This window comes from Polyodon spathula, chromosome 17, assembly GCF_017654505.1.
Source record: "Polyodon spathula isolate WHYD16114869_AA chromosome 17, ASM1765450v1, whole genome shotgun sequence".
Taxonomy (NCBI): Eukaryota; Metazoa; Chordata; class Actinopteri; order Acipenseriformes; family Polyodontidae; genus Polyodon; species Polyodon spathula.
The window spans coordinates 3,294,882-3,308,584 of NC_054550.1; the positions used below are offsets into that span (position 1 = coordinate 3,294,882).

General features: G+C 40.3%; 1 protein-coding gene across 12 annotated transcripts in view; it reads left to right on the top strand.

Annotated features, from left to right (window-relative positions):
* LOC121329842 (myosin-binding protein C, cardiac-type-like) overlaps window positions 1–13,703 on the top strand; it is a 41,541-nt gene that overhangs the window by 14,054 nt on the left and 13,784 nt on the right. For 9 of the 12 annotated variants that reach the window (XM_041275743.1, XM_041275741.1, XM_041275744.1 and 6 more), the window contains 12 exons: window positions 56–58; window positions 337–461; window positions 1,151–1,256; window positions 2,497–2,663; window positions 4,018–4,183; window positions 4,674–4,780; window positions 5,025–5,054; window positions 5,307–5,446; window positions 6,832–6,906; window positions 9,247–9,406; window positions 10,886–10,990; window positions 11,333–11,521. In XM_041275743.1, coding sequence (XP_041131677.1) covers window positions 56–58; window positions 337–461; window positions 1,151–1,256; window positions 2,497–2,663; window positions 4,018–4,183; window positions 4,674–4,780; window positions 5,025–5,054; window positions 5,307–5,446; window positions 6,832–6,906; window positions 9,247–9,406; window positions 10,886–10,990; window positions 11,333–11,521 — 1,373 coding nt within the window. The remainder of the gene's footprint in view (window positions 1–55; window positions 59–336; window positions 462–1,150; window positions 1,257–2,496; window positions 2,664–4,017; window positions 4,184–4,673; window positions 4,781–5,024; window positions 5,055–5,306; window positions 5,447–6,831; window positions 6,907–9,246; window positions 9,407–10,885; window positions 10,991–11,332; window positions 11,522–13,703) is intronic. The other 3 variants (XM_041275750.1, XM_041275752.1, XM_041275753.1) reach the window with 1 other exon arrangement.

The window sequence follows — 13,703 nt, forward strand, 5'->3', positions numbered from 1 at the left end:
TTTTCTTTCACCTCACGTTCTGACTACCACGTGGGTCTGTTGGTGTCACCTGTAGCAAGTAAGTCTATCTATACTGTACACATCTATACGGTTTTAACACTCCTGCTTTTACTGCGTGTGGGTGAAGGTGAATTTAAAAAGGGGATGGTTAGTGACCTTATACACATACAAATGAAGTGTCGAGACCTGCAAGTTGAGGTTAATGCTTCATGGCAATGATTGCCAAGCTAGGGGGGGCTGTCTGAATATATTTCCAGCGTAACGCTGTGTTTCTCCAGCAGGCGTCGGACACTGGAGCTCATGTTTTACGTTGAACTCAAACCTTTGTTAAACCAGGTACATCTTTGAGAATGTCGGAAACAAAAGGATTCTGACCATCAACAACTGCTGTCTGGCTGATGACGCTGCCTACCAGTGTGTCATCGGAGAGGAGAAGTGCTTCACTGAGCTCTTCGTCAAAGGTAGGCTTCAGAGAAGGGAGATCATTATCCACTGGATGCACTGTTCATTTTGTGAGCTATTACTGTGTGATCGTTTACAACGGATGTGTTATATATACTGTCGACTCTCACTAATCCAAACCACATAGGGACGGAATGCTGTTCATATAAAAAAATCGTACTGATTACTGATGGGAACCGGTACCATACTAAAAATGTCTTGACTGGTGTTCAGTACATGTTTCACATACCACTACAACACCAAAGTCTGTTTCTATAGGTTATATCAGCATGTACAGTATTTCAAGCTGCCTGCATGGTTCTGACTATAGAGGGCTAATAAGAGACCACAGTATTTAAAACGTCCTTCCTGTTTCAGTGTTCATTGTTGAGTTCTGTTACATAACAGCTTGAAACAGCTAGATTTTTGAATATTTCCCTTTGACGGTCTGGTATAATAGTATAATAAGAAAAGCATTAACAAGCAAAACTAAGATAACCATATGCAATTAATTAATGGTAAGGCTACAAAACATCAAAAAACATCATGTACCTTACCTTCACTTGGCTCTTTTTAAAAACCGCTATAAGGATTAATGAGATCATTATCTTTTTTGTTGCTTGCAATCAAACACAATAAACAGCACTGCATATTTGATCTCAGTGATGCGACAGATAGGTCTGTGTTTGCTCCCTCTGTGTGTCTCTAGAGCCCCCGGTACTCATCTTGCAATCCCTTGAGGATCAGATGGCGATGAAGGGAGAGAGAGTGGAGTTTGAGTGTGAGGTCTCCGAGGAGGGAGCTCTGGTCAAATGGTGAGTGATTGAAAGGTTAAAGGGCTACTTCATACAATGAACATATTTCATAATGTTTAATCTCCTTCCTGTGTTGTTTTTACTTGGGTTTAACATAGGGTCTGCTTCTGAAAAGACTCCCTAAAGCTGGATTTCAATTGCTGATTTATATTGCTGATATAAGAACCTAAGAAATTCTAGAAGAAGAAAAGGCCATTCGGCCCACTTATGCTATATGACTTGCCCCCACTGACGGACACATTAAGAGAGTTTGCGGTGGTGCTACTCCCACCTCCTCCTGCAGGTGTCACTGTTAGGCAGAGGGTGGAAGTGATGCCATGTAGAAGGGTAACATGGGGGGGGAGGTGGGGTGGGGCTATACATGAAAATGTGTTAATGTGTAAGATTCATTCTGGTTTTATATTCATTGTAAATAATTTTATATCAAATTTTCTTGACCTATAGATGGCATGTGAGCAACTTCACTGACAATATCAACCAAAAAAAAAACTACTGTGCTTCATGAAAAGATATTGGTGATTGAGCATAGACGCACTTTTAACGTCAATGCCCTATTTTTACTCATAACAAATGAAGAGCAGTTTGAAGGTCATAAGTATCTCTTTACATCTCTTTTTTAATGTGATCTTTATGTGAACATGTGTAAAGCAAAACTGGAAGTGAATGGAGCACACATTGCAAAGAGTTATCACTACAGTTGGAGGCGACCACACAAAACACACAAGCAAAATGTTATGGACCAAAGAATATGTAACCTTGACATGTGACAATGTTGTGGTACCACAGAATACCGTGTGGTTACATTTATGTAAATTATATATGTTTGTTTGTAGCAATAGTTAATACCAACATCAGAATCAAAGAAAAAAATAAAAGCTATTTGGTAACACAGTATAATATTTGCAATTAAAATGTAATTACATATGAACAAGAATGTGCATAGTTTACTATTAATTTTAAAGGAGCTACACAATTTAAACTCAACCTTGACATTAAATAATCATGAAAAAGCATCTGTAAAACCGTCTCAATACATTTACATAGGCTGTTTAGAAGAGCTGTAAGGGTTGTATGGAAATCCTAGCAACACCACTGTGTCTGCCTGCCTGTCTGCCTGCCTGTCTGTCTGCCTGTCTGTCTGTCTGTGTGTTGCTCTGCACATTGAATTCCCTCTTTGCCCCCCACTTGTGTCGCTGGCACGCTGGTTTGAGAAGTCAGCACTTATCCCTTGAACTTGTAGGGAAAAGGATGGCGTGGAGCTGACCCGTGAGGAGACGTTCAAGTATCGCTTCAAGAAAGACGGCAGGAAGCATTACCTGATCATCAACGAAGCTAGCAAGGAAGACTGCGGCCACTACATGGTCAAGACCAATGGCGGGGAATCTGTAGCTGAGCTCATGGTCCAAGGTTTGTTTCGAAGCACTAATGATATAAGTGGTTACAGCATGGTAACAACAGCAATAGAGGATTCTGTCTCTGAACCTACTGGATTTGATAAGTTGAATTGTCAGAATAGTTTTTGCGCTAGAGAATGCCGTTTTGTGCAATTAAAACTTTCAGTCCTGAATTTTTTTTGCCAAGCTAAAGAATGGAACTTCTTTACTGAGTATACATGAAAACGGGACAAAAGATGTTTTCACATATATTTACTCACTACCTCAGACTGGGACCCGGGAGTTCCAAGAGGTTCCAACGTGATTTCCAACGGCATATCTTAACATATGGTGCTAAGATCAGACAGGATCTTGGGGTCCTGCCAGGACTAAAAGGGTTAGCTCTAATTCTGTATGCGCTACTTCTCTACTGTTTTCCTTCCTGAAATTCGATCGATGGCTCCATCTGGGTGTCAAGGTTGTTACTCAAATAAAATGTAAATGCTGCTAGGAAACATCCATGCTTTGTTTTCTTTGGGTCATACCCAACAAGGTCTTGGCAGAGCTCAATGGACTTTTTACTAAAGTTCTCCACCTGTTTCCTTTTTGTTCCTGGAGTTCCTGGGTTAGCAAAATTCTCTTCATAACATAACAGAGATGCAGATGTGGGCCAGCTCACTCCTTGTAAGCCAGAATTGCAAGGAACACCAGATGCACTGTGGAAATAATATTACAACAGAGATAAAACTACAACTAAACAAAAATAAACGAATGCCCTGCCTCCACTGCCGGCTTTCCTGGCTATGGCTGCCCATGGCATCTCATACTCAATGTAGCCAAACTGGCTACAAAGAAAATGTGTCATCACATAGCCAAGAGGTGTGTGTAGAGAAGAAACCAAAAGGGAAATACGCTACCATTGTGGCTGATTTTCTTTCATATAGGTAAAAAAACGCATATGACATTCTCTTTATTGTTTTTCTTTAAGCTTTATTGTAATCACCGAAAGCAATGGAAATTTGTTGAAGTGAACAATGTTCGTCATGTTTAGACGCACAAGACAATAGTCTGAAGTTGCATGACTTTTTTTTTGATCAGCTTCTAAACCAGATTTATTTTTATTTGTAATGAGCTGATGGTTAAATGTGGCTGTTACCGCCGGTTTCCTTAAAAAAAAAAAAAAATATGATCCCACAGCCCCCAGTGACCTTTGATTTTTAAATCAGGGTTTACGATTAGTACGAAGTTATGGATTTCATTGTAGATAACATGATTGTCCACCAAAGCTACATGGAAGCTGGGCTGAACACTCTGGAGCACCATCCTAAGATCCACTTCACTCTTTCACGGCACTTCTGACAAACATTCTGTTTCCCTCTGCCTGACAGAAAAAGACTTGGAAGTGTATCAGAGCATTGCTGATCTGACAGTGAAGGCCAAAGACCAGGCTGTGTTTAAATGCGAGGTCTCGGACGAGAACGTGAAAGGAATCTGGTACAAGAATGGCATGGAGGTGAAAGCCAGTGACAGAGTCCACATCACACACATTGGCAGGTGAGCAGTCACACTGTAACTCCAGAGATACAGTATCATACACTGCCATCCCTTACTCTGTAATCTCTCTTATAAAGGTTTACCATAGTAAAAGCACAGCACAGTGTAAGAAATATAGTGAAAGCACGGAACAACACAGGTAAGCGTTGTAAAAAAATTACGAGGTAAGGTGAAGCATGTTAACCCTTTCAGTCCTTACCTCACGGGACTCCTAGGTCCCAGTCCGAGGGAGTGTAGAAGCATAAGTACTTTTTTTTTTGCCCTGTTCTAATGTATACACAGAAAAGGAGTTTATTCTTCAGCTCGACAAAAATAATTCAGGAATGAAAGGGTTAATAAACATAGCAAACCAGGGTAAACTATTGTAAATGCATAATATAACCATGGGAAAAGCATGGGAAAACTGCAAAAATACCAGTATATACAGAGAATACTAAGATGCTTCATATACTTTATTTTCTATAATGATCAAATATGAATTTCTCTTTAGGAATCATAAATTGACAATTGATGACGTGAAGCCAGAAGATGAAGGCGATTACACCTTTGTGCCCGAAGGATATGCCTTTAATCTCTCTGCCAAACTGAACTTCCTAGGTATTCATCATACAGTCCTTCCAACAACACACCCAATATATTTTACCCCAAGAAGAACCCCAATTTCTATTAATGCGGAATGACAGATTGACGTCCACTGAATGATGTTTGAAACAAGAGAGGCAGATCCCACAGTTAAAGAAAATTTTGCAATTTTCAAACTGAAAAACTCATTGTATTGCTCTCAAGAATATATTAAACAATCCAAATTTATTTGTTAACTGTTATTTTCCCCCTCCTACAGAGGTCAAGATCGACTATGTGCCTAGACAAGGTACGTTTTTGTAATCTCTTTTGAATATTTATTATGCTAGCATTTTCCACTTGTCTTTCATATTAGTCCCAATCACAGAAAACATCCACATTCGGTATGTTTTTTTTTTTTTTGGATTGGTTCTTTCATGCACACCACCTACTGTAAAAAATTATTAGTTAATATATAATGGTGTGTTTCTAGCAGTGAATTTGCTCATGATGGTCTGTACTAATTGTAGTAACATATGTGTGTGATAATTCACTTTGACAGATCCACCCAAAATTCACCTGGACTGCGTTGGCCACACCCCTGAGACCACTATTATTGTTGTGGCTGGGAACAAACTGAGACTGGACGTGCCCATTACTGGAGACCCTGCTCCCACTGTGGTGTGGACCAAAGCGGACAAGGTAGACATCCATCATTCCTAACACATTTCCCAGGATTTATTAGCATATATACCCTAGTAACATAGAAATACTTTGAAATAAAGCTAATTTATAAGTATCCTTCATTTACCTCTAGTACAGTATAGTAACATGACTTCTATTTATTGAGAAACTAGGTTACACAATAAAAGTTATGTACAGTATACTTACCTAAGACTGCACAGGTTAAGAAAGTCAGGTTTCAACGGCTTGGGAAGGACCTGCAGGTAAGTTCATGTCCTGTTGTTTTTTAAAAGCTTATTGTAACATGAAGAGGTTTCTAAGTCCTCTTTAAGGATTTTTTTTCTTAGGTAAAAATCAAGCTTTTAAAAGTACAGATATTCTGACATCATCTTGGTTGCCATCCCACTTGGGTGTTATAGTCTTAACAGAGTGAATAAACCGGGCAAGATTGGACCTGTTCAGTAATTGAATGGAACCCCCCACCGCCCTGAACGTGCTTAACATGCCAAATAATTCTAAGGAGGTTATGTGCTGAGTAGCCGACTAAACAGCTAAGTGTTTCAGTCCTTTGGTGGCGTCATCACTGTACTGCATGTGCTTTGATTGTTGTATGATTTTCTTTAGTGAAAGCTTAACCCAACATACTGCAAACAGCAAGGGTGGCAGAGGGCGAGGTTTACAAACGAGAAGGACATTTGATTTCTAAAACATTGCTTCCCAAGGTATTTGACAAACTGAAAACAAGAAGCAGCACTAGAAAAAGGATTCAGTTCTCAAAGGTGTAAGGTCTGCAGGGTTGCACTGTGGGGTTTTTCTTCTTGTCCCTCTGTTTGTTTTCCTGTAAATTCTGTTTCTGTTTACCTGTTTTCACTCTATCTTACATTTCTAGCAAGAAAGTCAACATATCCCATAATATACCCCACGGTTATTTTACACTGCTTACCATTCAACCCCCAAATATAGATATAGATAGATATACTTCCATACTATGATGCTGTACATCTGTTCACAAATATATGTGCATTCTACTGTATTTAAATTAGACATGTGCACAAAGACGGAACCTTGAAAGTAAAACCATACCGAAGAAGCATAGGCACAATCCGAATTGCTGAAGAACTGTATCAGGGTGATATATACAAACACATTGATCTTATCCTTTAGACCCCTGATCAGGCTATGGCTGTCAGGGGAATAATCCTTCATAACCTAAAGCTCATAGAAACACTACCAAATGGAGACAATGAATTATTTGAACTCATGGACACACACAAAGCCCGCTCTTCCCCCACCTTGTTATCCTCCCACTCTGGCCCTGGCTCTGTCTGAGAATCTTCTTCTCTGCCTTGCTTTGGTGTCGCTGCTCTTCTGTACTGCTTCACAGCTATGCTTTGCTCATGTAGGGTAAAACTAGACCAAAGAAGAGCGAGGAATCCTCAGACATGGAGTTCAGTGCTGATTTGATGAAAGACGGCAAAGTAAGTAAATACATAAATACAGACTCTGCATGCCTATCAGAACCTCAGAACTACAGCAAGAGCCTGAGGGGCCCAGTTCAGCAGCAACAAGTTCCTACCAGTCCATCCTGAATGCCTCTGTGGATGTGTGAGGTACAGCGACGCTCCTCTGCTGCCTTTTCTGTCTTTCTGCTCCTACTTTTATTGCTCTTTGTTTTTTCTTTAAACCGTGAATAGCTTTAAATGTCATATTACTGTTCTTTTTACGTTTATTTATGTATTGTTAAGTTACAATGTTTGTAATCTGGCATTCTGGATTGAAGAAAATCAGTCAGATAGTAATTATAAACTACCGTACTTTCAACTGGGTTGTCATTTATGATAGCTGCAGGAAAAATCTAGAAGCTTTCAAATGTTATTTGGATAAAGGGAAAAACATTCTGATACAAGACCTTCTACAGAACTATCTCCATTATGTTTGTTCAGCCTTTAGATATGTAACCTGCATACATAACTTCATCTCACCAACAGGGGGCAGAATCCATAACTGTATCCCACAACACTGCCCTTTACACACAGCAGCAAAAAAGACAAACATTATGTTACATCCAATGGTGCCAACATTATGAAACACCAGGTACGTCATTACACTGACATTACATTTTAAAATCAACGTTTTTTTTTTATACACTTTTGGTACTTGCAAATGAAATTTCTTAATTAGATTTTTTAAAAAAGACAAGCGAAAATAATTCTTATTTCAGAGTAACGAGCCAAAAAAAAAAAACCGTGTAGATTTGAAAATTGAAAACAGGAAACAGCCTTCCTCGAAGTGCAGAAGAAGGCACTGCAGACAAGTGGGCATGCCTATTTGAAAAGTACCACACTTAGAATGTAGAGTTAGTGAAGGCTCAGAATGTCCGGGTTATGTTCCATGTGGTGCTTCTTGTAACTCAGTAGGCGGGTTCCTAGTGTGCTTCTTGACTGGAGGGTTCACAGCTCATAAAGCTCTGCATGCTTTCTCCATACCCTCGGAATTTCCATTGATAGACATGTGCTACGTTTAAGATGAAATATTATACCGCGCTCCCTGACGTGTGGTGTAGAGTGATCGCTCACGGGAGCCGTGGACTTCTTTGTGTATACCTGCACATGCTTTAACAAGATACCAGGTACAGTATGCTTGGCGTGTTTGTCACTGCTTTTAAAATCTTACCCAAAGACGACACGAAGACGACAATAACGTGCCAAGGTAATGCAGTAGTGATGCTTCCTACAGCAGAGTAAGTCTTACTATTTAAAATATATACTGCTTCTGAAACTGCAAGTGTTGCATTGAGTTGAAACTGAACTGATTCAGATGATCTGAACGACTGGCTGCTAACATTGTAAGTGGTATATATTAGTACCCTATCGACGCTGCCTAAATAATATGTGATCCACGGCATTCAGTTAAACACATTTCATCAAGCGGGGATTGCTTAAGCAGTGCGAGTGAGGTATACATTACGTGAAACTCTTCAGAAAGTGTAGTACTGGTTAAAACTTTTTGGAAACGCCCTGGAGGAGCATTGTTGGTCCACAGGGCCTCCCCTTTTTCCCCCATAATTATGGTTCTTCGTTTTCTCGTAAGAGCACTCAACATACCGTAATACATTACTCACCTCAGCTTGCTCTGGTGTGTGAGACAGCATTAAAACATGATTTATTTTGAGTGTGCAAGAAAAACAAAACACAGAAAAACAAACCCCTACTTATAATCTCATGGGGCAGAAAATAGCATCTCATTAAATAAAACCCTAGCGGCGGGTTTCACAATTCCCAAGTAGCTCTAGTCTTGGACTGCCTTACCTAAAATAACATGCCAGTCCAAGATTAGTGATAATTAGGGGTCTATGAAACCAGCCACAGAAGATGTTCAGGGGAGAAGTAAAGCCCTTCCACATGCATCAGTGTAACTGGACAGCAAACTTTACCAGACGCTGAATGCGCGACTTTGACGTGATGAGTGTGGAGACAGGAGCGCGGGGACTCTTGAACATGCAATGTTGTTGGTCAGGTATGACTCTTGAACATGCAATGTTGTTGGTCAGGTGTGACTTTTGAACATGCAATGTTGTTGGTCAGGTATGACTCTTGAACATGCAATGTTGTTGGTCAGGTGTGACTTTTGAACATGCAATGTTGTTGGTCAGGTATGACTCTTGAACATGCAATGTTGTTGGTCAGGTGTGACTTTTGAACATGCAATGTTGTTGGTCAGGTGTGACTTTTGAACATGCAATGTTGTTGGTCAGGTGTGACTCTTGAACATGCAATGTTGTTGGTCAGGTGTGACTCTTGCTCCTCGTGTTCACTCAGGTGATATCTGACACAGACGGCCGTGTGCATGTGGAGTCCCTGAAGGATCACTGCATCTTCACCATAGAGGGGGCAGAGAGAGGGGACGAGGGGGTCTACTCCGTGGTGGTGAAGAACCCTGCTGGAGAGGATACTGCCGACATTACTGTTAAAGTCGTGGGTGAGTATCTGATGCTCACCTGCTGGCCTGCAGATAGTACCTAAGAAATGACACAGTGAATTCAGGCTGGGCAGACAGGTACATGCATGCACAATGCGTCACATCCGGATCCAAATATATCTGTCTTTTTATTTTAAATGAAATTGATTATTTAGCAATTAGAGTAAATGACCTACTTTCATTTTATTTTCTTTAAAAAAAAATATTATACTTCATAAATCTTTTTTGTTTGCATTAGTAAAACAAATGCTATAAAGCAAAAATTAGCTTTGTGTTATTAAAAATTTGACTGGGCTACAATTATTTGCCTAATGTGTAACAGTTGCCTTGCCCAGAAAAAGAAAAAAAAAACACAGACAGGAAAGGAGAAAACTAAACAAACTGTTACTAAGTCTTTCACATTTGCAGACATTTTTATAACCTGTACAACAATTGGGATTAACAGTCCCTCAGATAAACAGGTTGATAACATTTATAACATTATAATTGGCAGTACTAACCTCTTCTCTGCATTAGCCATCCTGTGATCTTGGAACACAATTTAACCTAGAGAATCAGTCTGCTACTAGCAACATGTTCTTCCATAAATACCGAAAATTGAAATGAATTGCATTGGCATGGCAGGGAACGTCAGCATTTTCTGTCCGTCCATGTTCAAATCGCCTACATCTTGGCCAGCACTGATTCTCTCCAGTACTGCTTTTATAAGGGTCTCTAACCATTGCAAATGACGTGCAGATGACATTCCCAAGTCTATTGAGTTTTCAACCATGTTTGAAATGTCCCCCCTGTACCTTTGATCCTATAATGTGACCCACGAGTGCTCTCGTTTTAATAGCTGGTCACGCTGCACATTTATGGAGGGAATGTTATGCAAGCACCTGCCATCTGCTAAATGTCAGGGTATTGTTTTAGTGGGCAGGAGTATTTCAACTCTCCTGACAAGTGGAAGCAATGGGAAGCTATTGAAGGGAGAATTATACATCCCAATTAAGGACACAAATTCCGCAGAGTTCTGCAGTTTAAATACCATCGTTGAGGTTGGTACGCCCAGCCATGCTGTTCTCTCCAGTTATATTTTAGGATTTTTATTAGGCTCTAATAAATCTTAAAAGAGGTATGTGGCTGAGCACATTTTCAAATTGTGACCCCAATTAACCAGATAGACACCTTTTATTCATGCAGAGAATGGAGTCTTACACCACTGTACTGCAGCTCTGCTGCTATTTTAATGGATGTCAGAATTCTAATAATAATAAACGGTAATATTGTGAACTTATTTTATTATTCACATCTCAGTAGGTTCTGAGGACTTTCTAACTAACGCTTGTGGAGTTAAAAGCTCATGCAGTAACTCCCATTCTGGTGTACCATGTGTTTCTATTCTGTATACTGCATGGCTTTCTTTTGAAAGCTGCCATCCACTCCATTGCATCTGCGGTGCATTGACTTGTCTTGTTTGTGTGTGTATTTATCCAGATGTCCCTGACCCGCCCGAGGCTCCTAAGATTGTCAGTCTGGGTGAGGACTGGTGCAATGTCCAGTGGGAGCCACCCGCATTCAACGGAGGCCAGCCAGTTCTGGGTAACGACATGGAAATTCAACAGCAAAGCTACCAATTTTAGACTTCAGAGCATTGCTTCCTTTAACCTGCAACTCTGCAATAATGCAGAGAGCCCATAATTCAACCCTATTCAACCTGAACTATATGAAACTGAACACTAATGCAGGCATAAGTCTGGTCGACATACTGTGTTAAAATATTTCTAAGCAGTCAGTATGCATCGTACAGCAATAAAAACATTACTGAGTCCAACATTGACCTGCTGTTTATTAGCACTGAAGTCAATTTTGTAAGGGCTAAGCAATCAGATGGAATTGTATAGGGTAAGGCTATACAATTGACCGACTGAATATTCCTTTCAGGGTATGTGCTGGAGAGAAAGAAGAAGAAGAGCTATCGATGGATGAGGCTCAACTTTGATCCCCACAAGGGTCTGACCTATGAGGCGAAGCGAATGATAGAAGGCATGGCCTATGAGATGAGGATCTACGCTGTGAATGCCATCGGCATGTCTCGGCCTAGCGCCCCTTCACAGCCCTTCGTGCCAATTGGTAAGCATGTTAATCCCCTTTGCTGCCTCAGAAAGTAAATGGTTTATTCCCAGGGTGTTTTTTTGCACCACATTTTAACAAAAACCCGAAATAACCATTTCAGAACGTTAGGAGCTTGCAAACGCAAAAGGCACATTTTCTGAAAAAGAAATAGAATGGTTTTAACTGCAGTGCAGTGCAACTGTCACGGTTAAGAGCACTTGATTTATAACATTACCAAGCAATTGTCTCTTTTAGGAAACGTGATGCAAATTGTGAAGCAACACTGAGCTTGTACAAAAGATATCAGGTGGAAGTCATGTGAGCCTGCAAGCTTATTTCAAATGTAGCGTTAACTTTTCATGGTGGGCAGTGGGGGGGTTAGGGTGAAGGGTCTTCTTAAGCAGATGGGACATCAGTTATAGACATCACCCAAAGCTGGTCACTTCCACAGGACAGTGCCCTGATGAACCACTCTCTCAGTAGCAAGCTTAGGTTTCTCTCAAATGTGATTTATCCCTGTGACATACATATTACTGTAGCAAGGATTCAAGGAAACACATGTACATGGATTAGGGAGTGGTTAACATGTAGAAAACAGAAAGTACTGATTAGAGGAGAAACCTCAGAATGGAGAATGGTAACCAATGGAGTACCACAGGGATCAGTATTAGGTCCTCTGCTATTCCTAATCTACATTAATGATTTAGATTCTGATATAGTAAGCAAATTTGTTAAATTTGCAGACGACACAAAAATAGGAGGAGTGGCAAACACTGTTGCAGCAGCAAAGGTCGTTCAAAATGATCTAGACAAGATTCAGAACTGGGCAGACACATGGCAAATGACTTTTAATAGAGAAAAGTGTAAGGTACTGCACGCAGGAAATAAAAATATGCATTATACATATCATATGGGAGATACTGAAATTGGAGAAGGAATCTATGAAAAAGACCTAGGAGTTTTTGTTGACTCAGAAATGTCTTCATCTAGACAATGTGGGGAAGCTATAAAAAAGGCCAACAAGATGCTCGGATACATTGTGAAAAGTGTTGAATTTAAATCAAGGGAAGTAATGTTAAAACTGTACAATGCATTAGTAAGACCTCATCTTGAATATTGTGTTCAGTTCTGGTTACCTCGCTACAAAAAGGATATTGGTGATCTAGAAAGAGTGCAAAGAAAAGCGACCAGAATTATTCCGGGTTTAAAAGGCATGTCATATGCAGACAGGCTAAAAGAATTGAATCAATTCAGTCTTGAACAAAGAAGACTACGCGGCGACCTGATTCAAGCATTCAAAATTCTAAAAGGTATTGACAATGTCGGCCCAAGGGACTTTTTTCGACCTGAAAAAATAAACAAGGACTAGGGGTCACAAATGGAGATTAGACAAAGAGGCATTCAGAACAGAAAATAGGAGGCGCTTTTTTACACAGAGAATCATGAGGGTCTGGAATCAACTCCCCAGTAATGTTGTTGAAGCTGACACCCTGGGATCCTTGAAGAAGCTGCTTGATGAGATTCTGGGATCAATAAGCTACTAACAACCAAGCGAGCAAGATGGGCCGAATGGCCTCCTCTCGTTTGTAAACTTTCTTATGTTCTTATGTTCTTATATACTGTACAATCTGGCAAAATATGCATCAATATTTTTTAATATTTCATTCTTGGTGGTATTCCCAATGATTAACTATTTGTCTGTTGCTGTGTATAGAAGCCAGGCTGCTTTTGGGCTGGAAGTGGAAGCTGTGAGGCACATAGCCAGGTGCTTTACACTACTCAGTTTTCACCTGCCATCTTGAAACCCACTGGGTTCAAATATTGAAATATTTGAACAAGCTCCTATCTAATCCAGGAGTCCGGAGTGTCACAAAGACAGCTGATTAGGAAAGTATTCCTAGCGTTTCTCTCTATAAATAATCACATATGAACAGGCGGGGAAGCTTTGCTAGGTCCAGCTGGAAGTTAGTGACTGTCAGTCTTTGGGACACAAGTTGTGCTGGTGCAGCCTCACTGCATAACCAGATTGCAATATTCAAGAAATCAGTTTACAACAGCAACAACAACACAACAACAACAACAACAACAACAACAACAACAACAACAACAACTACGATGACAAAACCCAAGCTTCCGAAAACTGCTGAAAAGAAACCTGTGCAGGCAGAAGAACCAGCAGCGGCTGTCCCAGATGAGCCCC